The sequence below is a fragment of the Palaemon carinicauda genome, chromosome 20, assembly GCF_036898095.1.
Source record: "Palaemon carinicauda isolate YSFRI2023 chromosome 20, ASM3689809v2, whole genome shotgun sequence".
NCBI classification, from domain to species: domain Eukaryota; kingdom Metazoa; phylum Arthropoda; class Malacostraca; order Decapoda; family Palaemonidae; genus Palaemon; species Palaemon carinicauda.
The window spans coordinates 116,139,885-116,167,340 of record NC_090744.1 but is presented as its reverse complement, the minus strand read 5'-3'; the positions used below and the strand labels follow the sequence as shown (position 1 = coordinate 116,167,340).

At 39.3% G+C, this 27,456-nt stretch overlaps 1 protein-coding gene across 5 annotated transcripts in view; it reads left to right on the top strand.

Moving 5' to 3' along the window:
- Positions 1 to 27,456, top strand: part of LOC137614416 (uncharacterized) — an 87,190-nt gene that overhangs the window by 56,430 nt on the left and 3,304 nt on the right. Inside the window, exons 2-6 of one of the 5 annotated variants that reach the window (XR_011039083.1) lie at positions 1,208 to 1,294; positions 8,593 to 8,929; positions 13,096 to 13,487; positions 13,611 to 13,691; positions 13,810 to 13,973. Coding sequence is in view for 4 of the 5 variants with exons in the window: in XM_068344217.1 (XP_068200318.1) it covers positions 1,208 to 1,294; positions 8,593 to 8,929; positions 13,096 to 13,266 (595 nt within the window). In the remaining variant the exon portion in view is untranslated. Of the gene's footprint in view, positions 1 to 1,207; positions 1,295 to 5,428; positions 6,895 to 8,592; positions 8,930 to 13,095; positions 13,517 to 13,610; positions 13,692 to 13,809; positions 13,974 to 27,456 lie in introns of those variants that run through there. The other 4 variants (XM_068344217.1, XM_068344220.1, XM_068344219.1 and 1 more) reach the window with 4 other exon arrangements.

The following is a 27,456-nucleotide window of genomic DNA, read 5'->3' as shown; positions in this document are numbered from 1 at the left end:
TAAGAAGCCTTTCGCATCCTGGTTGATTTGGCGGGTGGTCAAAGTCATTTCTTGAGAGCGCCCAGATTAGGGGTTTGATGAGGTCCTGTTGTATGGGTTGCAGCCCTTGATACTTCAGCTCCTGGGGGTCTGTCAGCATCCTAAGAGGATCGCTGGGCTCCGTAAGGAAGACGTACTTACAAGGCAGAGTAATCGTCTAAGTCGACTTCCTTACCAGGTACCTATTTATTTTGGTTTTGTTATATTGATAACTGCCAAAATGAAATAAAAAACTCTTAGCTTATACGATGTAAACATATTTAACTCTGGTCTCTACCCACCTCCTTGGGTGTGAATCAGCTATTATATATTCACCGGCTAAGTTAAATATTTAAAAATTATATTTTAATTATAAAATAAATTTTTGAATATACTTACCCGGTGAATATATAAATTAAACGACCCTCCCTTCCTCCCCAATAGAGACGCAGTGGGATGAGAAGAAATTGAGTCTTTGTTTACATCGAGAGTGGTATCTGGCCAACAGTTGGCGCTGGTGGGCACACCCGCATCCTGTATAGCGATCGCTCGCGAGTTTTTGTGTGTGTTTTCTGTCGAGCCGCTGAGCAGCAGCTATTATATATTCACTGGGTAAGTATATTCAAAAATTTATTTTATAATTAAAATATAATTTCTCTTCAATTTTACCAAAATAAATTCAATCATTTCATTGTACGTCGAGTTTTTTCTTCACCTGTCAATCGTGGGCTAGACGGTTATTCTCAACTATATTTTTTTTTTTAGAATTTTTTTAAATGCACTGCTCAAATTTTGTTGATTCAAATAGTTTATTGTAATTTTAACCCTTTTACCCCCAAAGGACGTACTGGTACATTTCACAAAACCCATCCCTTTACCCCCATGGACGTACCGGTACGTCCTTGCAAAAAAAGCTATACATTTTTTTTTTTTTTTCATATTTTTGATAATTTTTTGAAACAATTTAGGCATTTTCCAAGAGAATGAGACCAACCTGACCTCTCTATGACGAAAATTAAGGCTGTTAGAGTAATTTTGAGAAAATATATTTCAAAATGTGCTTGGAAAAAAAACAAACCCTGGGGGTTAGGGGTTGGAAATTTCCAAATAGCCTGGGGGTAAAAGGGTTAATATTACATTGTTGTTGGTGAATTGAAATAAATTGATAAAAATTCAATTTTTGTTTCAGGATGCATCTTGTTAGCACAGCTGTACGCAGAGGAGGGCCCATATCAGTCGCTCTGTTCGGCAGCCAGCGGGGATCTCTTCTTGCTCGGTAAAGTCAACTTATTATTCTTAACTTTTAAACATTTCTGTTTCTGAAAATAAATTTATTCGAACACAGAATACTTACCTCGAACTACTGTCTTAGGAGTATCTGGGATCTCCTCCCAACCGACCAGAGTTTTGTGTAGTTTACCCTATATTCCCGTTTTCTATGAGGGGTAACCTCAGGTGGAGTGGAACCTGCCCTGAGGCCATCCCCCAGGTCAGAGAGCATGCTTGCTCAGGTCTCGACCTCCAGTAAGTTCTCTGGTCGCGTCGTGATAACATCTCGACGCGCTCTCCTTACCCAGTGCGACCCTGTGTCCCCGACCCCCCCTTTTGTGTCTTTCGCGGTCCTCACGTGGACCCATTATTATTATTATTATTATTATTACTATCCTAGCTACAGCCCTTTTTGGAAAAGCAAGATGCTTTAAACCCAGGGGCTCCAATAAGGAAAAATAGCCCAGTGAGGAAATGGAATAGGGAAATCCTTGCTCGGTAAAGTCAACTTATTATTCTTAACTTTTAAACATTTCTATTTCTGAAAATAAATTTTCCTATTCCCCACTGCCAAGTATAGCAAAGTGTCTAACCATGAAAGAATGTTCAGGCCTCGCCTCATATGAAGCAAAGAAATTATAGTCCACCTCATATGAAGCAAAGAAAATACAGTCCACCTCATATGAAACAAGTAAATTACAGACCACCTCATATGAAGAAAAGAAATGACCGTCAACCTCATATGAAGCAAAGAAATTTTAGTCCACCTCATATGAAGCAAAGAAAATACAGTCCACCTCATATGAAGCAAAGAAAATACAGACCACCTCATATGGAGCAAAGAAATGACAGTCTTCCTCATATATAATAAATAAATAATGAATAAGTTACAGTGCAGTACTGTTTCTTTAAATACAAAATAAACACTCTTCACTCTACTTTAGGAGAAGGATAACGGTGAAGCTGGAATACTGCAGTTAAACCTTTTAATGAGGCAACGGCGAGGTAATTGCCTTCCTTGTAGTTCACAGTAACCTCAATTGGATTTCATCTGTCAGAGAGTACACTTGTTTCGGTGCTATTATATTATGCTATCTACCGTCGAATTTTTATTATAGTATGGTATCTACCACAAAGTATGTTATCCTCATTGGACTTTAATGATAGTTTAATAATATTTATTGGATGGATAACATGGATGCATAATTATAAACAGTTTGTAGGTTAGGTTAGGTTGGGTTAGATTTGGTTAGTACAAAGGTGCATAATTATAAGCAGTTTGTAAGTTAGGTTAGGTTGGGTTGAGTTAGGTTAGGTTGGGTTGGGTTAGGTTGGGTTATCAAGTCGGTATTGATCCTCCTTATTAGAGGCGGATTAGCAAGTAGACCGTACCCTTAGGGACTGATGGTGGGTATCATACTATAGTCAGAGAGGGGTGGTAGATAGCAAAATCGGCGGTAGATAGCATACTATAATAGCACCCTTGTTTCTTTCTGCTAGAAATTTTGGCATATTTTGCTTTGGATACTATCTGTTAAATTTTCTTCTAAGGATTCTTTTTGTATTCTAACCTCACATGTGTGTGTTTGTGTTCTTACTCATCATGCAAACATACCATGGAGTGCCTCCCAAGACCCGTGGTACCCTCATGGATAGTTTGTCCCATGCGGATACAAACTTCTTGAGTCATTTATATGTATTTACTCCGAAATCAATTTACTAAGCCCCCCTCCCCCCAAAAAAAGGTGCCTAACGGGTAACTATATAATGTTACTAGCCAACTCCAAGGCTGGACAGTGCGCTTAAGCTAATGTTAGGCTGAGCCACTCTACTCCTGGTCATCGTCTGAGAAGGATCTCCATCCTTTGCTAAAACCATGACTCCACCTTGGATTACCCTTTTCAGTGCCTTTACCTTTCAGTGATTTGTGTATTATGAGTAGATTTTCGGGTACTATGCGGACTTGCCCCGCCCATGTGGAACTCCCATGAGCCGGGTCGAGTTTGATCCACATCCCCTTTCTCCGAACTTCCATGGTAAGCGGTATCCATACAGTTCGCCTTGTGAATTTTGCAGGGAGTGGCTGGCCTCCCAGTGGGAGAAGTGTCACGCATGTCACAAGAAATAGGCTAAGAGGGATAGGTCCCATTCCTCGCCGTATTCCCTTGAGAACAAGAAGCGTAAGCCCCTTCCTGTGACTCACAATCTCTCCCACCCTGATCCTCCTTTACTGGAACCCTCAGTGAAGGTCATGATTTTCATTCATTTCAGATTAGTGATACATTTGTCAATGTTTTGTTGCCCTTGGGGCATCGCAAATATTAGTCGCTACCTGACACTGATCCCTTGGCTTTGACTCCACCACAGCCATTGCAGGATTCAGTCCCCATAATTTTAGTTCCAGATCACAGTACATCAATGCCCTGATATACGAAGCTTCGTAAACATCAGAAGAGGTTGTCCTCTTGCGTCTTCTCCGGAATTAAGACTTTGTAGACTCCTCAAACGAGGGATGCGGAGTTCATCTGGAATATCATTTGGCCTGATCTAGATCGTTGAGAGAACATAAGTTATTTTAGAGCTGAAAGCAGTTTGGTTAGCACTGCAGCAATTTTCCCCCTTCTCCATGTTCACTCAGTGGTATTGACGAGTGACAATACAACTGTAGTGTCCTACTTCTGCTAACGTGGGGATAGTTTCTCACCGCTTGTGTCACCTAGCAGTGAGGACACAGAAATGAGCAGAAGCCAACTTGATCTCTCTTTCTCTTTCAGCCAGCTTCATCTGAGGTAATAAGAACATCATAGTGGACCAACTGAGCAAGAGAACTCAGGTCATAGGTTTCGAATGGTTTGAGTCCTGAGATACTAACAAAAGTAATAGCTTTATGGGATTCCCCAATCATAGACCAAATCACAACATCGTAAAACACAAAGCTTCCAGTTTACTGCTCTCTGGTTCCAGATCCTTCAGCGAGGTTTGAGGACACATTTCAGCATCTCCGGGGATGGCCTCGACGCTCATGCTTTTCTGCCGTTCTGCCTGTTATGGAAGATGCTCAACAGGGTAAAAGTAACACCAAATATCATGACTTTGATAGCTCCATTGTGGCCACACAAAGAGTGGTATGCTCACCTACTCCATCTCCTAGCAGAGTTCCCGAAGAAGCTTCCACATCTGCGACAGCCCACATCAAGATCTTCCACGGTGCAGTGGAGGTTATCCAGTATCTCCTTTCTCAGAGAGGCTTATCTAGGGAGACTGCCCAGCAAATGTGTGGATGCCTTCAAGAATCCTCAACAGCACTCTACCAGGCTAGATGGGGCTTCTTCTGTAGTAGGAACAACTATAAAAACAAGTAAAAACAATTTTAGGCAGTACGGCGGTAACGTTTTTCGCCTCTCATACGCATGGCAGAAGATCGATCCCCGCCTGGGACCGTGAGTTTAAGCCGTTTATTGCGGAGGCCACTGCTGTGGTTGGGCATCACAGTGGGGGGTTGGGCTTGCCCGGCTGGCGTTCTGGTGAGCATCTATCATGATGAAATTGGAACTGAAACCAGACAACTTTACCTTTACCTTTACTTAGTGGGTTAATTATCGTAGCGTAGGCAATGGGCAGTGAGTTTTTAGGTTAGGTTAGGAGTTATCCCACCCTAGGCCACCAAAGATACGCGGATTCGCACTTTTCGCGCCTATCTCTGTTACCCATTTCTCGCGAAGAGTAAGGCTGACTGTATTTCTTTTTCAGGTCTTGTTACATACAGTATTGTATAGGCATTGATGTTTACCCCCATTACACTACTTTATAAATAGAATGCCATATATTGGAAAAGCAAGCTATTTTATATCTGTATTAAATGCATTTTTGTACCCTCCTCGGAATCGGTTCTTTTGCATCAAACTTAGCTCTTGAAGTAAAGCACATGACAGCCATAGTGATTATGTAATATTTGAATATTTTTAATGGCATTATTTTAGATTCTGGTTGATTGATATATTTCCCAGGTCTCTATGAAATATGATTGGGATGTAAGGGCCAATGCAAAGAACATATGGCATGAAATAGGTTTATTGTTATTTAAGCCATCTTTTTTAAACACATAACTAAATGTTGTCTCCTCTGTTATCTGAACCTTCAGATGTTCTCCAACATTGACCGTTTTAAAACCTAGATTTAAAACATCCCAGAAAACTGCAGATGATGAAGAAATCGACTTGGAGGCCCCTATTAAATTCTCAACGAGCCGAGCTGCTACCTGGAAATCTCGTGAAACATACAGTGGGAAGCAGACCGAGGTTAACAAGCGGCCTTGGTACGAGCCCATTTCTGTTATTAGCAGTGTGGCTGTCTTCTTGATTTACTTCTGTTGTCTTAGAGAAGAGAGTGATGTGGATAGAAAATTTTCCCAGACCCTTTACACTCAAGTCGCGGGTCTGGAGGAAACGCAACTGAGGCTGTCGTTAGAGTACAATTTATCCGCTGGTTTAGACACCAGCGCAATTGAGCAGCGATTAGCAGAAATCGAGCAGGAGAAACTGCAAAATGATTTACCTGAAAGTAACGAGACATCCAGTAGTTGAATATCTGTACGGCGTATTGTATCATACTGTAAATACTATGTGAAGGAGGTGATTTGTTTAGACACTCGTACATCTTTGTGCATTGATGAATGTGTATATATTTCATGGAATTTTTGTTTATCTATACAATGGGTTGTTTCTAGCTGATATGGCCAGCTCTGTTGTGAGTTAAACTTAACTTATTGGGCTGGTGAATCCTTCCCCCTTTTATAATAAAATTCTAGCAGATGTTTGGATATATCGGAAGATTGATAAGATGTATCGTTAGGTGGTGAACGTTTTTCAGTCTTGTTATGCATTTACAGTATTGACTGTTCAAAATTATCAAGTTCCCTTTTTTTTTTTACTAGTCTCTAGGCTACTGATGTCATCAAACATGTATGTGTTAAATAGAGAAATTAAAAATCCATGCATTGTATTTAATTTCGTTTGCATCATTATATGTTTTAAGTTCACATTCATTAAATATAGGTTTTAAATCTTTATGGCACAACATTTATAAGTGGTAATACTGTACAGTACCTATACATTAAGCATAACTTTACATTAAACAAGTCATTTTTGTGTATAATTAAATACAAGGGTGTTAAGTGACCAAGGACTTGGCTTAAGATGCAATAAGAGTATCGTGTTTCTCTGTTTGTACCGAATGATGAAAGTCCTGAAGAACAAATTGTCTAACCACAATGTACACTGCTATTCCTTTTATTTATTTATTTATTTATTTTTTATTTTTTTTTTCATAGTAACCACATCTTTTCCATTAGATTGAACTGTAGGTCTGATAAATTACGCCATACTGTAGAGGCCCCTCTGCAAATTCATACAACAGATATAAGCTACATTGTCTTTTCGTAACGTTAAACTTTTTAATGTGTGAGACTAAAGTGACATTGAATCTTTGTTATGTAATCTATAAACTTTACCTCTTATCCTATATATACATATACCAAGGCACTTCTCCCAATTTTGGGGGGTAGCCGACATCAACAAATGAAACAAAAACAAAAAGGGGACCTCTACTCTCTACGTTCCTCCCTCTTATCCTGATAAACAATAAAAGAAAAGGGCTGATTTTAATTGGTTAATAACCTATGAATATTATATATAACCAGTTTTGAAATTCAGGTTTACATATATAGGAATGGTTAATGATTGTATTTAAAAATGATTTGGTATATTGTCATCAATAAGTGATAAATCATTAGTATGAAAGGAAACTCTTAACAAAGATCTTGCATCAGTTTTCTTTCTCATACCGTATATTAAATTTCAAGACCAGTATTGTCCGGTCTTGTGCCCAATATTGTAGTGCTGTCTTTGCAATACTCTATTTGGAGTAACGAGCAAATTGTTCTTTTTATTTTATTGTGTCCAATGAATTTGAATATTATAAATTTTCTGAATTCGGTCTTGTGCCCAATATTGTAGTGCTGTCTTTGCAATACTCTATTTGGAGTAACAAGTAAATTGTTCTTTTTATTTTATTGTTTAATGAATTTGAATATTATAAATTTTCTGAATTCGGTCTTGTGCCCAATACTGTGGTGCTGTCTTTGCAATACTCTATTTGGAGTAACAAGTAAATTGTTCTTTTTATTTTATTGTTTAATGAATTTGAATATTAATTTTCTGAATTCTATTCAATTTTTGAGTTGTTGATACAGTAGATGATGTACCATTTGTAGATTGTGTAAAGCCATAAAATTCATATGCCAGTAATGATTTTTCTTAATCTTTACACCCAAAATTGTATTAATTGGTTGGCAAGTGTCCTAAATTTATATTAATTTAAGGCTAAAAATTGATGAATCTTTATAAGAATGTTGGCTTCAAGAATGTAGAGTTGATAGCGAATGAGCGGACGACCATTTTCAGTTATAAAAGTTTATGGAAGATATCACGTCAAAACTAATATGGGAGACAAGTTAGTGGCTGGTGCATAATTGTGTTTTGGTCTTTTAACCACATTTTCATTTGGAAGTTTGTTGAAGTGCATTTATCCCTTCTGTACCCCATTTGGTAAAAGACGTCATGGTTTGGGACTTGGACTAATTTTTCAGTACCGCAGCGAGTTCTTATCATAAATGATTCCTACTACTGCAGAATGTATGTGTTACTAATACGATACTACCGTATATCAATCTCGATATTTGAAAGCAAGATACTCAAGTAAGTTATGTCTTGGTAGTTACTTTCTATATTAAGGATGTAAAGGTGTGTGTGACATTCATTGTAAGTATGGATGATAGTCTGATAGTAAGAAGTTTTGGTAGTCTGGGGACAGTTAATATATTTTGCACTATTCACAAGTTTCTCACTGATACCTTAATACTCATTCATTTTTTCTTACTGTAGAAAATACTTTCACCTAGTGTAAAATGAAAAAAAGTAGCATAGGGTATCTAAATGAGTTCCGTCTTACTCGATGTATCCAAATGTTGATAAAACACTTTTCATAGACTTGAACCAATATTCTGGGTTGTTTAGTTCTGTATCCTTCTGTAATGGCTCTGTCTGTATATATACATTTTCATAACTGCAGTACAGAAATTGTATGTCACTATGCTCTGTATCCAAAATTGAACATTTTCATTCAATCTAGTAAATACTGAATTTGATTTTATGGCTTTTACAAATCAGTGACTTGACTCTGTGGTGCACAGCACACCCTTTTCAATTGGCTTTAAATCCTTGGTTGACATACGTTTCTGTATTGCAGACAACTTCATCCTTCTCAGCAGTGGGTTTTCTACTCTGCTCTCCCTCTGGGAAAGGGAAGGATTTTGTTGCCCTTAGTACGAGTTGGATGGAGTCGAGGTAGATATTACATACACACAGAGAACTGCTGGATCACACGTGCCGACAGGTACCTTAAGAATAACCGAGAGTTGATCTTGACGTTAACCTTAGGGGCGTTTATATCCTACTTCATGTTTCTGAGGCAGCCGAGTGACATAGATGAGCATCTTTCGAGACCAATCTGGGAGAGGGTCCCGGGGATTGATCCGGACACGGCCGAAAGGATGATGGAGGTCGACGAGAGATTTGGTTTGCAAGTGAGTGTATACTGTATATCATATTTTCAAGTAGTTAGGTAAAAGGTTTATTGATTATATCATTGTTAACCCCTTTTACTCCCAGGCTATTTTGAACTTTCCAACCCTTAAACCCCAGGCATTTTTTTTTTTCAAGCACATTTTGCAATATATATATTTGAAATTGCTCTAACAGCCCTAATTTTCGTCATAGAGAGGGGTCAGGTTGGTCTCATTCTTTTGGAAAATGCCTGAAGTTTCTCATAAAATTATCAAAAATATGCAAAAAAAAAATGTAAATAGCAGTTTTTTGCAAGGACGTACCAGTACGTCCATGGGGGTAAAGGGATGAGTTTTGCGAAACGTACCAGTACGTCCTTTGGGGGTAAAAGGGTTAAAGACTAGTAGTTGAGAGCATCCAAGTTTGGTGCAATATACTGTGGGCTAATCCCTCATTCTTAGATTCCATTGAACTTAGTCATTTAAAGTAAAGTTTCGTGTCTTCTGTGTCTTATTTAGTTAGTGATCCCTTTATAAATGAATCAAGATTTAAGTTTTTCCTTCTATTGATAAGTTTATTGCTCATATTCCAAATGATTTTGTACCCTTTCTGTAGATGCTCTTGTGAAGGGAAAGTCTGACTTAGAATCAAAGCATTGTACAGTATTCATTAATTTGGGGATACAGTACTATAGTCAATTCCTTTTAGTGAGGCAGATTTGCATTGACTCGCAGGGGTGCCCTTTTAGCTGGGAAATGTTTCCTGCTTGCTGATTGGTTAGAGAAGATAATTCGAACCAATCAGATAGCAGGAAACTTTTCCGAGCTAAAAGGGCACAGCTGCGAGTCAGTGCAAATGAGCCTCATTAAAAAAATTGAGTGTAGTTGTCCTTATACAGTATTGCAGCAAACCATTCTTTGTGGTCCCAAAGGACTTTTCTGTTAATGATAGAACAGGTAATCCAATACGACCTTGAGTTTCAAAGAAATGATGTCTTCCCTGCTGTAGCACCAGTGTGTCAATGTGCAAATCACAAAATTTGTGTATATAAGAGATACCTGTGGGTTAAAGACGTATTCAATCTTTCGCTGCACCTCCAATGCTATGGTTCGTAACACTTCATCACCGAGAACCAATACTAATATTGGAGAAAATACTACCAGTAGACAGGCAACTATTCTCAATTTTTTTTAATGAGGCGCATTTACACAGACTCGCAGCGGTGCCCTTTTAGCTCGGAAAAGTTTCCTGCTATCTGATTGGTTAGAATTATCTTGCCCAACCAATCAGCGATCAGGAAACTTTTCCTAGCTAAAAGGTCACCCACGCAAGTCCGTGCAAATCTGCCTCACTAGAAATAATTGAATATAGCTCCTTCCCCAGGAATCATCTTTTATGAGGCGAGTTGCTGATTTGTTAGTTTGGTAATATTTCGATGGGTGGTTGTTCGGTTGTAGATAAAAGCGTCCTGTATGGTACACCTGTCATTAGCCAACTTCATTGTTAACAATTCAATGGCAGTCCCAGCACCACTGTATACATATCCCATTTTACCTATCTTGAAGAATAAAGGTTTAAATACACTTCGGAACAAATGCAACCCCTGTTGCACCAAAGAATTGACGAGCAAATACTGTGCAACAGAAGCCTCATGAAACTATGATCGACCTCCCCTTGCATACAGGTGAGAGAGGCCGTGTGGTACCAAACACTAACCCATTCCGGGAAGGTGGATCGGTACGCGATACAGGTGTTCATTAGTTTGCTACCACTGTATAGTCTTGTAAGGGACCAAGCTCGCGCACCTCCCTTCAGTCAGGATGACGGATGCTGCCGCCTTCTCCCTCCTTCTTGCATGAGTTCCAATGAAACTTTAAGATCGCCTCCTGAAAACATGACAACTTGGCAGAAGAATGTTGTCAGCAGACTTCATCACTGTCATCGAGACCGGTCTGCAAGTACCTAGGCTCTATTCGCTTTCCACATGTGCCATCACCTCGTGATCATGACATTCAAATCACAGGACAGCTGTTGCCTGCTGCTCAAAACGCTAGGTCGATTTATCGAGATCCTCCGTACTCTGAGATCTTCCTACGTACCAAGATCAGTTCGTGTCAAGAGACCCCTCGCAATGAGACCTTCCAACTCATTCTCACGATGAGCCAAGGCAAATAACTTCGCAGAACTGTTCTGAACGCTTTTACGAACATCGGGATTCAACCATCTGGAAAGCTCCTCACCACCCAGTAACAGCCTTTCATGTGACACATCTACTTGCCACGCTCTACCATTAGCCCTTTTAGAGGTTTAAGCACCTAGTGCTTCACCTGCCTCTGGGGGAACAAGAGCAAGTACCACCATGGCTTCCAAGGAGTCAAACCTTCATGCAATCGTCCCTTCTCCTTTAAGGTATCCTCTCGTTACTCTAAAAACGATTCTCCTGAGTTACCTGTTGTAACCTCTTCTCTCATGGGAGAGGAGTCCCAGGACATTGTCGACCCAACGACACCCGATTCCACACCAGCACCAGTATAGAATCCCGAGACTGAGTCTGTGTTCATCAAGCTGTTGGGGAAAGAACCATGGCTCCCATCAAGGAAGAGATAGCATCATCCATAGTCAAACTTGCACTGGTGGCTTTACATGATTAAATTCCAAGATCCGCTGGATTACCTATGTTCTGGCCAATCAAATGAGATCCTCCCTGCCATGCTGTCTCGACAATGCTGGTTCTATGAACCCAAGGGTGCAGATCCTACTCTCCAACTGATTGATCCAGCAGGGACCCCATTGAAGAGACTCAAGCATGAGGGCACGGTGTCTTTGATACTCTATTGTAGTCCATGCTACCTTGGAAACAGCTTAAACAGCTTCCATTCCCTGGCCAGTCTCCGAGCAACGTCATGAATCAAAGCACATGTCAGGTGTGGTCTTATACTTTGCTATTTCCCAGGATTTAGCAAATCACAAGACGAGGAAGAAGTACAGAGACTTAACCCTGTCAGGCACCAAGGCTCTGACCACCTTGACGCACTAGTCAGCGGACCAGTGGGTGAACTGTATCGGAAGAGAAGGGATGTTATAGACTCCCACTTTGCTAAGCAGGTAGGACAAGAGGAGACACTATTACTACAGAAGGCATTTGTGTTGGAGGCTGCATAGACGTTCATAATGGAGAAGTGGAAGGAGAGCTAGAATCCCCTTATTCATGGAGCAGGTATATTTTAGGGCCTCTGCCCTTCAAAGGCAACTACACCAAAAACACTGGACCTTGACGCTTCCCTGAGGTTGGCACTTAAGAAGGCTCCTGCAACTTCAACGTTCAGGATCAGATCTGCGCCACCTTTTACAAGTGTGCTGCAATTTTTTCATTTTGAAAAATGCCAGCAGTATATACCAATTACAATACAGATGTATAAATTTTTCATATCTTTCATTTTAATTACTGTTGGATTTGTTATCATAAAATGGTTTTAAAAGACCATCTAATCACCTTTTTAGACATTTTGGGTGCATGGGAAGGATTTTTATCTTAAGGTGAAAATAAAGCGAAGGTAAAGAAGATAAGGAGGAAGGAAGGATTCAAAGCATAAGCTATGAAAAGAACATGGCAGAAAGCTGAAAACCATTAATACCTCTTGGAGTCTGTCACTTCAGGCATACTTCCTATGGAAGTAAAGTAAAAGTATAATTGAAATATTGATGATAATTTTGTCTAGAAATAACATTTGCATTGAAAGTCTTTAAGTAGATAATGGTTATGAATTACTAATTTTTATCATTGTTAACCCTTTTACCCCCAGGCTATTTGGAACTTTCCAACCCTTAACCCCCAGGCGTTTTTTTTTTTCAAGCCCATTTTGCAATATATTTTTTTCAAATTGCTCGAACAGCCTTAATTTTCGTCATAGAGAGGTCAGGTTGGTTTCATTCTTTTGGAAAATGCCTGAAGTTTCTCATAAAGTTATCAAAAATATGCAAAAAAATAATGTAAATAGCACTTTTTTTGCAAGAACGTACCAGTACGTCCATGGGGGTAAAGGGATGAGTTTTGTGAAACGTACCAGTATGTCCATTGGGGGTAAAAGGGTTTAGTAGTTAAACCAGATCACCAAGTCAAGACGAACAAAATACAGTACCGATAACTCTTATTTAATCATTCTTAATAAAACGCAATTATCTCTAGGTTGATAAAACTGGGCTGGAGGACTATAAGAAGACATACTATGCTGAAAAAGTGAAGGAAATGGAAGCGGAGAAGAAAGCGGAAGAGAGACACAGGGAGTTGCGACAGGCATCGGGCTCTCACTTCGGTATGCTTCAAAATTACGCTGAACGTCAGAGAAAAGAGAACTGATTTTGCGAAAGGGTTGGCTTGTAATGTCCTCTGGCTCTTCAACTTAAAGAATAACAGCAAACATGACAGAGAAAGTACCCGGACAGTATTTCTAATTGTAAATTATAATCTTGGTGAAGGAAATGTGGAATCGCTTACACCAAGCACTAGCCACGGCTGTGTAGAGTAGCGAACTTTAATGTTGTGCCGCATACAAAACATTTTGATGTAGGTTAATAAAGGTATGAAAGATAAATTTCTTTAAATTGCGATTATTAAATAATATACTGTACTGCAATAAATGAAGCTTATTAAACATTTTATAAAACAAATGAATACTATCAAAGGATTCATTCTTTTTTCAGGATGTGAATTTGAGTACTGTTCTATTACAGAATATACTGAAGGAAATTTAGCATATTCTTGCTATACATGAATAATTACAGGTAAATAGAATGTATAATTAGTCATATTGCATTTGTTTTATGCTTTGATTATTCTACTAACAAACATTAGCTGAATACTTAACTATAATTGATCATTCTCTTATTACCTACTTTGCAGTTTAACCAACTCCAAAGCTGATGTAAATTAAACCAAGAAAAGAAGTCCACTTGTACATTGGAATGTTAAGTTTTAAACTAGGAGGTATTTTTTCATCAACCAATAGGTGATCCATATACGTGTACTAACTTTTAAGTGAATTACTTTCCGAGAGAACAAGCAAGGTTAGTATTGATTTCAGATATGTACATGTAGTTAGTATTCTCAGAGTGTCACGTAGCAGACATTAATTATACCCTGTTATGTTTACCATTGAAGAGACATTCATACATACATACATACATACATATACCAAGGCACTTCCCCCAAATTAGGGGGTAGCCGACATCAAACAAATGAAACAGAAAAGGGGACCTCTCCTCTCTACGTTCCTCCCAGCCTGACAAGGGACTCAACCGAGTTCAGCTGGTACTGATAGGGGTGCCACAGCCCACCCTCCCCCATTATCCACCACAGATGAAGCTTCATAATGCTGAATCCCCTACTGCTGCTACCTCCGCGGTCTTCCAAGGCACCGGAGGAAGCAGCAGAGCCTACCGGAACTACGTCACAATCACTCGCCATTCATTCCTATTTCTAGCACACTCTCTTGCCTCTCTTACATCTATCCTCCTATCACCCAGAGCTTCCTTCATTCCATCCATCCACCCAAACCTTGGCCTTCCTCTTGTACTTCTCCCACCAACTCTTGCATTCATGACCTTCTTTAGCAGACAGCCATTTTCCTTGCCTCCTCTCCGTTTAACAACCTTCCATTCATGGGTGACAAAAATCTTCTTCCCAAATGAGACTGGCTGAACAGTTAAGGATATGTAGAAAAGTATTTCAGAGCCTAAGGTTATGTTCATCTTTGGTATTTTAACCTTCAGCAAACAGTGTGCAATATTGTATAGTATTAGCTGTATTAGTACTTATGATTTTTACCTGTTCCATTGCATTTCGCAATGCCTAATGTCGTTAATGTTAATAATGATGTTCCCAAAGTTATGGGAACACATTATGTTATGTTGCTTGAAAATCCTTGCAGGACTAACTATCCTTTCATTTGTAAATGATCTTAAAGTAAAGCACTACATTATATCTTCGGTATCGATCACAGCAAAATTTTTTTATTTTAGTTTTGAGGAATTATTAAGATAAATTAGTCACTTAGAAAACCTACAGACTTCACCCCAAGAACTTTTTCTTGAATAAGACTTAGAAATTAGAGCAATGTAAAGTCAAGAAGTTATACAGCTAGGTAGTAAAACACTAAAGAGCAAGAATGAAAAGCTGAAGCCAGAAAAACTATTATAGTAATTGGAGCCGAAGAAATTACAAAAGACCATAAGTGTCATTATTAGTGGAAATCAGTGGAAATGTGTTCATATACAAATACAGTACAAACCATTGTCCTTCAATAAGAGTATGATTTTAACTTGCCTGGAAACAGCCATCAGACATTTAACAAGGTAGTACTGTAGTGGCAACTAGCAGGGCGAAGGTAAATCCCACAAACCCTATAGTTAGTTATGCACTTACTTTTGATTTCGGCCGCAGGCTATGCTGAAATATCTCTTGCTACCTCTGCTAGGTAATATATAAATTTTATTAGTTTTATTTACAGTTTGTGATGGATACTAAATTCATGTGCAGACATGCATTTGTGTCCTGGTAAACATGGAAAGAAATTTGACAGGTTTGTGAGCAAACCTGCAGTAGGTCCTCCTCATGTTTTTTTTTTTCTCAGGGTTACGACTGCTTGCAGTCATCCCCTTGCGATGAGAGCAGGTGGTGCCTTCTGTAAGGGGTAGATTTTAGCAAACACAAGACTAAGTAGCTCCTTTTTCTTGACCTGTTCTTCTCGTGGCACTTCTAAGGCTGGGTCCTCTGGAGGATTTCGTAATGGGTGAAGGGGACCTCAGCTTGTACTCAGTATAGGCTTCAGGGAAAGTAGAAATATAGTTAATACCTCTATACCTTTCCCTTAAAGTTCGCTTTCTTGTGTGCCAACCAATAACGATCTATGAAAGTTGTGACCTTCCATGGGTATCGCTTATGCGTTAACACTTCCCCATCTTCTCCAGATGAGGAGGTTTTGTAGGACATGATGCCCATCATTGTGTTCTCGCCTCATGTTAGGGAGGATCCAGGGACCTCTCCCTCTGCATGATCGTCGTTGCCGTCCAAAAAATCTTCTAATCTGAAGTCTGGCTAGAGAAAAGATATGTAAATGCTCTTCTTCTCTTCCCTGTGCTCTTCCACATATTTAACCTCGCCCTCGGCTGCTGATCCTTCTGAAGCTGCTCCTCCTGCCCCCGTACAAGGAGTCATCCAAGTCCAGGAAGACCGTTCTACCGGAGTCTCCTGAAACTTTGATAGATTTCTCTTCATGTACTGGTTAGAAAAACAACTCGGGAAGGTGTATAGGTAAGCGGTACTGGTGCTCGCGCACCTGTTCTCGATACTCGGCCCCTAACTACCGGCTAGGATGAAGGGTGTTGCCTCTTCCCTCTTTTACTCCTGGACAATCGAAGTGAGCCTTTAGCCCAGAAGATAGAGAGGCTCACTCATCATGGAAGAGGAACCTACTTTCGGTCCCATCTCTTGTGTGACTGACGACATATTCCCTCGTGCGAATATGAATATGATTTATATTCTCCTCGTGATATTCTCTGCATAAGCAGTTGTATCAAAATAGGTCACTATGAAATCATGTGCTACACGCTGTATTTCAACATGCTCAATCACGCCAGGATCGGACATATCGCCCTTGTTCATCGCGTGATCATGACTCATGTAACCCGGTTATGTTTCCATTTGCTCAAGCTTGCTGGAACCAAAATGCTTGTCACCTGTTCCATCCCATCACTCTCAGACCACGGACCGAGATTTTGCTACTCACCGAGATCCTTCTATGCACCAAGATCTTCCTACACACACATTCTTTTATGATCCTCCAACTCATTTGCGCTATAGGCAACGGTAACAGATTACCTCAGCATTCGTACGAGCATTGAGATGCCCCGACACGTACACGTAATCGGCATCAAGGCCTCACCCCACTTGGTGACATTTTTGTGTAAAAGTAATTTCAAGTTTTTTCTCTGTTGGCTTGAGGTAAGGGGATGAAGCCACCCCCCCCCCCCTCAGCTGCCCAGTAAGCAAAGACACTACAATTTATTTCAAGTTAGGAATAGTAAATATCCCCTTAATTTCTTTGAACACAAACATATACTTGTTTGCATTTGCCACCTAAAAAGTGTTTGTAAAGAGGATCAGTAATACTTTACTGTATATATTTACAAAGCCTTCAGCTCAAGGACTATGACCATGATTTCTACCAAACATAATTTACCAATCATGCAGAAAGTCACAGAATTTATTACTCAAATTTTAGTATTAGCAAGTTTAATCAGCACACATACAGTGTAACCCAGAATAGATTTTCTGTACCGTATGCTGACAATAATTAAGTCCAACTCTTGAGAAGACATTCAGTGTCAAGAAAATAAACTAAGAATCTAAATTATCTAAGCTTTAACCCTTTTACCCCCAGGCTATTTGGAACTTTCCAACCCTTAACCCCCAGGGGTTATTTTTTTTCAAGCACATTTTGCAGTATATTTTTTTTTAAATTGCTCTAACAGCCTTAATTTTTGGTACAGAGAGGTCAGGTTGGTTTCATTCTCTTGGAAAATGCCTGAAGTTTTTCAAAAAAATATAAAAAATATGCAAAAAAAAATTTAAATAGTTTTTTGCACGAACGTACCGGTACGTCCATGGGGGTAAGGGGATGAGTTTTGTGAAACGTACCAGTACGTCCTTTGGGGTAAAAGGGTTAAAAGTTCAATTTACTCTTTCCTTAAAAATAAATATATTCTGGTTCTTGATAATTGGGAATCCAAAACCAACTTACCTGGACTTCTACTCTTTAGAAATTCACAAGACGTGTGTATTTCAGTCTGAGAATTTGCTTTAGACATCTGTTCTGTAGAAGAGGTTATTGTCACTTTCCTCGCATCAAAAAGGGTACTCAATTAAGAGCTTTTCAGTTTAAACAATTTTATTTGTATTTAACGTGCAATAGACAATAAAAATATAACATATTTATAAAATTGAAGGTAAACACAAAAACAATATTAAAATCAATTAAGAATAAACAGTTTTGTTTGTATTTAATGTACAATAGACAATAAAAATATAACATATTTATAAAATTGAAGGCAATCACAAAAACAATATTAAAATCAATTAAGAATAACTGTAAGATAGTAACATGAAAAAAGGTTTGTTAAATAATTCAGGGTAAAACAATTTCATAAAACAATCAACAAAAACATGAATTATATACTTTTTTGTCGTAACACTTCAAATTAATCCTCTTCATTCCTGCATCTCATCATACGATCTAAATCCTCGTATTCAGTGACCTTACGCAGAGCATTCTTGACTGTACTTGCGGCTCTTTGCGCATCTAGCAACACTTGATTTTTAACCTTCTATATTACTATATATGTAATATGTAGTGCATATACCTATTTAAAGGCAAAAGTTACAGGTTTCTTCATTTCACGGACTCGTCGACTTTTTCCATTTGAGTAAAATTCGGTGTGGTATGCAATAAGTTTGTCGACATATGACGAGAGAGGTCATATATGATGCTCTCGGAAAATCTCTCCTAGTGGCTAGTTAGCTTTTTCGTTTCTTTCAGTTCATCGTCAGTCTCCCCTGACCGAGTGAGTGCCAGTCAAGGGTAGGTTTTCCCCAGTTGCACCTTACTGCTGAGTGGCATTCCTGGCCCAAATCAATAATTCACACAATCCATTTCCTAGATTTTTTAAAAGGAAACCGTTTCTTGCTGCAATCTTTGTTAATTACATTGAAAGCATAGTTTGGCAACTCATTTAATTCAAGTGAAATGTATCCACAATTCTGCTAGTAACTATCACGATTCGACTGAGAGCCATCCACACTCGCACCATATTGACACTTGTGGGAACTGAGCTTTTCTGCTGAGAACAGTAGTAAGATTGTTTTTTTTTTTCTGTTTTAATGTCTTGCATAAAAGGACCTTAGTTATCTCAATAATTCTTGCTGGATTACTTCATGTTTTACATTTAGGAGCTTTTTTTCTGTTAACAGCATTACTCCTCTTGTGCAGATACTTTTTCCACTTGATTAATTTTGGTTGTTTGGCGATTTTCCGTTTGTTGCAGGAGGGATTAGTTTTCTTGTTTGCCATTAAACAGGTGTAAGGGTGTGTATTGTGCCCAGTTCTTAATATGGAGTGAAGATAATTTCTATTCCCATTTCTATTGTGTGCTGACAAGAGCGCTGTAATATTTTTAACATATCTAGTCCTTTTACTCCTAGAATCTTTCAATATAGATTTCCTCTCCCATCTTTTAACTAAAGCAGTCCTACTAGGTACTGGTAGAACATGACTTACACCAGAACTCTTGAAAGTTTCTGCTGCCCTCTTGGCTAAAGCATCTGCTTTTTCATTCCCAGCAATTTTAGAATGTCCAGGAACCCAACATAGTTTTACTTTAATTTTCTTAGATTGACCAGCCCAAATCAGAGCTTTGATATTGTTAGCTAAAGCAGAATCATGAAATTTAGATTCTAGTGCTCTCAGTACACCCTGGCAATCTGTAAATATTGTATAACTTCCTGGTTCTCCAATACCTTTCACTATCTTTTCTAATGCCACCTTTATTGCATACATTTCAGCAGTGCTGATAGATGTATCACTTGGAAGGCTTCCACTCATAGTGTGCATAGGAAAGACAACAGCATAACCAACACCTTTTTCTGTTTTGGAACCATCTGTATAGATGTGGGTTCCACCGTGAACATTTTTGTGCTCCAAAAACAACGAGCAAATCTCTTGAAGTGGCATAGGATGTTTTCTATGCAGCCAGAATTGGCAAATATTTGCTGGAACTTGATTTGAAGGTCTCTTGGGATGAAGTGTCAAATCTCTGAGGATATTACGTTTCAAGGCGATTTTCCGCTTGACCGAACGTGATTTTACGCTTCTCTCGTCATCCTATAAAGAAAACAGAAAAAGAAATTAGAATTGGTACACAAAAAATATGAGGGGAAAGACTTGTGGTCTGATTGGTAACGTCTCTGCCTGGTGTTTGCCAGACCGGGTTTCAAGTCCCGCTCAGACTCACTAGTGCCTTTAGCGTCTGCAACCGTACCATCCTTGTGAGCTAAGGTTGGGTGCTTTGTGGGAGCCTGTAGGTCTATCTGTTGAGTCATCAGCAGCTATTGCCTGGCCCTCCCCTGGTCCTAGCTTGGGTGGAGAGGGGGCTTGGGCACTGATCATATATGGTCAGTCTCTAGGGCAATGTCACTGTCCTTTGCCTCTGCCATTCTTGAGCAACCTTTAAACCTCCAAGAGGGAATAAAGACGTTGCTTAAAAGGACTCTGTTAATGAGTTGAAAACTTACCTGAAGATTAACGACTATGAAAATTATGGTACGCTTCATGAGTTAATTTGCGAGACCAGTTTTTATTTTGTACATGTAATTACTGATGTTTGTGGGCTGGAATGGGTTAATTCAATTTACAGTAATTGTGAAAACAAATTAGGTTTGACCTAACTCTGAGATTCCACTACACATAATGATGTATATTGTATATACAACTCATTTAAAACTCAGTGTGATTCTTGATTGTAAATTTACATATGATAAACATATTTGGGCCATTTCTTCAATTACACAAAATATTGGTTTATTGAGAAAGTCTTCGATGATTTTTGGCGAACAATCTGTCCTGAGGAAATATTTTAATTCTTTCCTTCTATCATGGTGTGAGTATTGTTCTGTCTGGTCTTCAGCTGCTGAATCTCATCTTAAGTTGTGGGAGAAAAGCTTGCAGTTTACCAAATTCCTTTTCTCTAATGTGGTTGTTAACTTCCGGCATCATTGTTCAGTTATTTCTTTGTGCATGTTGCATAAGAGTTCTTTATATCCCTGACCATCCTTTACATGCACATCTTCCCAGACTGGACCATGTTGTACTGTATAATACATAGTAAAAGATTTGCATTTAATTCCAACAGCATTCTCGATGTTTTGTTCCAGCTATAACTAGATTATGGAATGATCTTGATACACTGGGTTGGTTTTCCCTGTTGCAGCAGCTTCTTGCTTTTCCAGTTAGGGTTGTAGCCTGGCTTGTAAAAATAATTATGGGTATAGTTGAAGGTGATCGCTCCGCAGTGGTTATAATTTTACAGTGAAATCTTTTCAATGATTCTTATAATTTTCTTTTAATGTATTACATTACAGTGTTCTGGCAGTAATTCTGCATCTCTCATCATAGGTGGGTAGATATAAAGTTATACCATCAAAAAATGCTTCTATACTTCTAGACAGTGTACATGAACACAAATATGATCAATGTCTTTGTCTTTTCTTGTGAATGTTGACAGGGGAATCGTAGAAGTCTTCCCTTGAATAGCAAGCTCAAAATATATATATACATGTAAGATATAACGACATTCTTGTTAAGCCTCATCAGTCGAAAACATCAAGGAATTGCTCATAACTTTTGAGGATGGCAGCGGTCTATATTTCACGATGGAACAAAGTCGTAGTTGGAAATTTCCCTTCCTTTATGACTATGTAATGGTTGAAACTAAGGAATTCGTATTCAATACAATACACACAGTGACTGTGAATGTCCTGATCATTGCAAAGCCACTATAATCAAGGTACTTGTTAAAAGGGCCCTTTCGCATTGCTCCTCTTGGAAGACAACACACAGCAAACTGATCAACCATGCCTATCATAATAAACAAGTCGATAGAGAAATTTAGAAAGCCCTTAACTTGTGTTCCAAATGAATTACTGTATTTATCAATTCTACCAAGATGTGAAAGCTATAAAATCTAGTCAACAATAATATTTCTATTGTTGAAGAAAACAGCACCTCGAACTGCGTGGTACTGTATATTACCAATACTGTATGCTAAAATGAAGAATCTATTCCAGAAAATGAACCCTGCTGCCTCCTCCCCTGACCCTTGCTGGACAGTCTGGAGAAAACTAACGTGCCTCACTATCAATGCTCCGGAAACTACATTGGGGGTAATAACCATGAAGCTCCAAAAAGCTGACCTGTCATGTTCAGCAAGGTGGCATCGAAGCCCACTTCTTACAGGCACATAATTGGGAAATTACGAGAGAAAATCTTGTAGCTAACACAAATATCATGGGTAGTGTACTCTTCATCCAACAGGAGAAACCGTTTCAACTGCCAATGTGATGAAAGAGAGCCAACCCCCTACTATCAATAGCCCTACTGACTCTGACGAACATATGAAGATTAACGATAAATACGATAGCAACCCACCTGATCTGTTGGCCGGCAATCCTCCTTCTAATCACCTTGAATATCTAGATGACACAAATGTAAGTGACCCGATGCCTATACTATATCAGAATCCATCACAAACTCGGACACCTACCTGGCAATTAACAATGACATCTAATCCTAGCAGGTATTTCTTGCTAATCCATGCGATAACATTAGTCAGTAACTCTTCCCCCAATCCAGACCAAGACCTACCATGAATTTCATGTAAATAGCGGATGCATTGAAATTTTTTTTTTTTTACAGTTTGAACTGTTCCAACAACGATCAACGCCTGATTACGACTCAAAAGACGACCTTGTAACTGTCATCTGAACCTTTCTAAAGACATGGATCTTATTTGTTTTTCTGTACTGTGTACTGTTTTGAAGCAACTAATCAGTATTTGAACATACAACTTTATACCTTACCAACATAAGAAGAATTACTGGCAGAACACAGTAATAATGAAAAGAAAATTACAAGAACCATTAAAAAGCCTCTCTATAAAATTGATCCCAGCAAGGCAGCAACCCTCTTCAACAATACGTATGGGTTTGAAAAAGGTCATTCTCCATAACAACAGTCATTATGATAATACTGTAAATGAATTTGTGCCATCCATCTCTTATCTTCCAAACATTTCTTAAATATTTGGAACTTACTAGGCCTTCCTCTCCTCCTCAGTACGATTTTATTTTTTTATCATATCACCCTTAATTTAGGTCATTGTAACATTGCCAACACATTTATCCATCCTTTCAACTAATGATAACTTTCTTAAACCTTGTCTATGTCTTTATTAACTTCATAATGCTTCTTTGATACATATATTACACGCTCGGTTCAATAACTTCAACCTCCTTTTATATGCATTTAATATCCACTCCGAGATAAAATAAAATTAAATGTAAAATCCCTTCATACATTCTAGCCTTGACTTCCTTCGATTCTAATTGTCTTCCAAATCTCTTGCACATACTTGGGGTAACCAACTTCTCCCATCATCTATAACATTACTCATTATTCCATTTAGTGGCAAAAAGAATAGAAATATCTGGATATAGAATGTTTTGTACATTTTATTACTCATTCCTTCAATTGGAGTATTATTTTGGCAAAGCTGAAAACGGGAATCTAAACTTCGAAGTGTTTGTAGTGTTAACCGAATAGCCATCACAACCTTCACTGTGACTTTGTCCACAGCGCAATAGACTTACTCATTTGCTGCTTTGTAAAACGTCTGTTTTTAATCTATTACTTTTCTTTTAGATCTATTAAATGCAATGACAATTTTTGAGGGATATACGGTTGTTTTCCAGACAAGCTATAGATGTTTATTTTCATGCAAATCTGTCATTATCTACAACATACTGTACTTGTTCCTGCTGAGCAGCTGTTCATTCCCTTACTAGTCTAGCCTTTCGACAACAATGGCAAGGACTCCCTTTCAATAAGGATGTTTTGCTGCAACTTAGTTTTTGGGAATGGCAACCACTGACTTCTCTGCAGTGTCTACTAACCCCCAAGTCCTAACACCTGGCAGAGCTGTCTTGTCAGTCCTCTATGGTCTCTTCCTTCATGTGAAGTTTGTCATAGGCTCACATGACCCTATAAATTTCAAAATTCAAGTTCCCCCTTCCTCCTATGCCTTTTTGTTAGTCTTCACGTTGCGACTTCTAGAACAAACAGCAAGGACAGTCAATCAATAGGAGTCACATGCCGTACTTGTCAACTCCAACAGAACTCTCCAGCATGCGAGTAGAGGGATGGTGCTATACAAGGAACCAATCCATGCCAGGGAGGTGTGTCTATACACTGTACAGGTGCTCCCTGGATGACAAGATGTATCTCGGCCTCACAGGAGACGGAAGAGATGTATGCCAAAAAAACATCCTATACTGTGAAGAAGTATTGACACTACTCTTGCTACCTGTATGTAGTCTCATACTGAAAGGAGTGCATGTCAAATACTATATTTTGGAAGGATTGGCAAGTGCCGCTCCTATGTTCGCTCAGTTGTGATGAAGGTCAACGCCATCCCCAACCCCCTTTCATGGACAGTCTACCAATTTCTACCCCATCTTATGGGAATGAGAGAAGCTTCCTGAAAAGTATTCCACACCGAATAGTTCTTTGAGTCTAAGGATGTTTAGGATTGACAACCCAGTCAATGACCTTGCATATCCAAGTTGAAGTGTATTTTTTTTTTTGTGAGCCTCCAATCAGTTCTACCCGAACTAACAAATAACGATGTTAGTTGGGGCCGGGTTGCTGCTGTATGTTTAAGGTAGTACCTCAAACTCCTTACTTTTGAGAAACATATAAGGTCTGTGTCTTTTTCAATTGCACAAAAAATAGGCTTATTGAGAAAGTCTTTCAAGATTTTCGGTGATCAATCTAATCTGAAGTGTTTTAATCCTTTCATTCTACCTTGTTTTGAGTATTGTTCTCCTGTCTGGTCTTCAGCTGCTGATTCTCATCTTAAATTGTTGGACAGAAACTTACGGTCTATTAAATTTCTTATTCCTGATCTAGATATTAATCTCGTTCAATTAGTTCATTGTGCATGTAGCATAAGATTTTTCATAACTCTGACCATCCTTTACATTCAGATCTCCCTGGACAATACTGACCTGTTCATAATACTAGGCAGGCAGTTAATTCTAATAGCCAGGCCTTCTCCATCATGAGGCTCAATACTACGCAGTACTCTAGAAGTTTTATTCCAGCTGTTACCAAGTTGTGGAATGATCTTCCTAATCGGGTAGTTGAATCAGTAGAACTTCAAAAGTTGGAGCAAATGCTTTTTTGTTGACCAGGCGGACATGAGTCTTTTTATAGTTTATTTGACATATTTGTTTTAGATGTAGTTAATAGTTTATATGTGACATGTCTGTTTTGACGTCGTTACTTTTTTTTAGAAGGATTTAATGTTAATTTGTTCTTTTCATTTATTTATTTCCTTTCCTCACTGGGCTATTTTTCCCTGTTGGAATCCCTGGGCTTATAGCATCTAGCTTTTTCATAGCTTGGATAGTAATAATAATAAAAATATAGTAACAATTGATCTGGATTATTGTTTACAAAACGTAGACTCTTAATCTGAAAGGGCCCGAATCAAGGGTCCTGTACCCCCGGATTTTTTTAGTCTGCAATAAACTCGGGGACAAAACAGTCTCCCCCCCCTCCCCTTGAATGGGCGATGTTGTAGGAGAGACCATGTAGTTCACTAACTCTTAGCCGATGCTAAAGCGAGAAGGAACGCCGTCTTCAGCGTGACATTACAGTCTGTTGCATGGCATAATGGTTCGTAGGGAGGTCCATTCAAGGACCCCAAGACGCGAACCACGATCCAAGGCAGAGGTCTTATCTCCGACTGGGAGAAAGCGATCCCGTAACTCCATATGAGTACGGAAAGTTCCAACGAAGAATAAAGGTTCACCCCATTCAATCTAAAGTCTAGGTATAAGGCTGAGCTTTTCACCGCAGAGACCGAAAGGTAATTCTCCTCCCAAAGATAAATCAGAAACTCCGCTATTACAGGAATAGAGGCATCGAGGGGAGAGATCCCTTCCATAAAAGACATTCCAATTTGCCTGGTATGCCGAGGCAGAGGACTGATGTATGTAACCGGACATTCGTTTGCAGCCTGTTATGAAAATCTTTTCAGAGATGCTGGATAGTCACCAGGCATAAACCCGTAAAGACGGAACCTTGTGGTTGTTTGAGTAGAACGGGTCGTGTGGGTAGCTCTCTCAGAAGATCTACTAGACAATGAAGAAGGTTCGGAAACCATTCTGCTCAGTGCCAAAGCAGAACTGAGGGTCATCATTAGGATGCTCTGATTCTGTAGGATGACTCAGACTGAATATGACTCGGTAGGTACCAGTCAGGAAAGATCCTGATGAGCTCCCTGCGACCCTCTAAAGGTTGGCGAAACGTGCTGTACCCTTAGGCGAGCTAATGCAGAGTCCTCTCATAACTTTGTATGAGTAGAGAAAGTTCCAACAACGAGGAAGTATCTACTTTCAGTTTAAAGGCAACACCCAAGGCTGAGAGGTAGCCTTTGATTGCCAAAACAGAGAAGCAGTTATTCCGGGAGGTAAACCAAGAACTCCACTATTGTTAGAATCGACGCGTCAAGGGGAGTGATACCTCATCCACAACACCAATCACAAAAAGCCCAACTATTTCGCCTGGAAGACATGCTGAAAAACGTCTGAGGTATCTATACATCCTTCCTGTAACTTGTTGCAAAAAGCCTCTTTGAGAGAGGAGTTGCTGGGAAGCTTCCAGGCGTGAAGTCGAAGCTAAGCTACAGCTTTGTGGAAGAAGTTATGTGGCTGTTAGAGTAGATAGTGTTGTGGAGGAAGTTTCCAAGGAAGCTGCATAAGGTTGGGAACCATTCTTTGTGATGCCAAAGAGGAGCTATTGGAATTATTGATAAGTCCTTACTTATCTTGACTTGGTTGAGGACTTTCTCATCACACAGAAATGGGGGAAAATGCACACACATTTATGTTGTCCCACCTTTGTTGGGGAATGCATCTTGCCTTTTATCCTGAGGATCCATGACGGGAACAGTAAAGCAGGAGTCTGAAGTTAAAGGCCATTGCAAACAGGTCCCCAGTCAAGAACCCCACTTTGTTGGCTACTAGACTATTCAAAAACACTCAGATCCTATCATCTCATTCGCTTTGCTCAGATTGTCTGTTAGCACACAAGTAGATAGGGACACCTAGTTGTCTTTTGTCCAACCGAGTATTTCTACTGCTGGATGGTTCTCCGAAAGATTTATATGCTGGTACCTTTCTGATTCAGAACAAGAACATATGGATTGGTGCGACTATGCCCCCACCCCCCAAATTTTTTTGATGCATCTGAAAAGAGCATCAGTTTCAGTATGGGGGCAGGATGAGAAGGTTTGGCCTCTTTACGAAGACTTTTGTCTGCCACCCACCATTTCGGGGGATCAGCGACCTGTGAGCAAGCCAATGATCAGGAAACAGCGAACTGGCAATCGGAGCTGAAGGGAGGTGCTCAAAGATTGGAGGCCAGTGATGGGGTTGGAGATCAGCCATCAATGATCAGGGATCCATGTTTGGAAATCAATGGTCGATGATTGGCAACTGTCAAGCTAGCGACCGGCGATCAGCTGTTGAATGATCAACATGATGATCAGTGATCGGCAATGGCGAGGTGATCGGAGTGCGTTAAGACTTCCTTATAAGGAAAACAACTTGTGATCAGTCGGGTTGACGTGCGTATCCTAACCCTGTAGAGTAGTC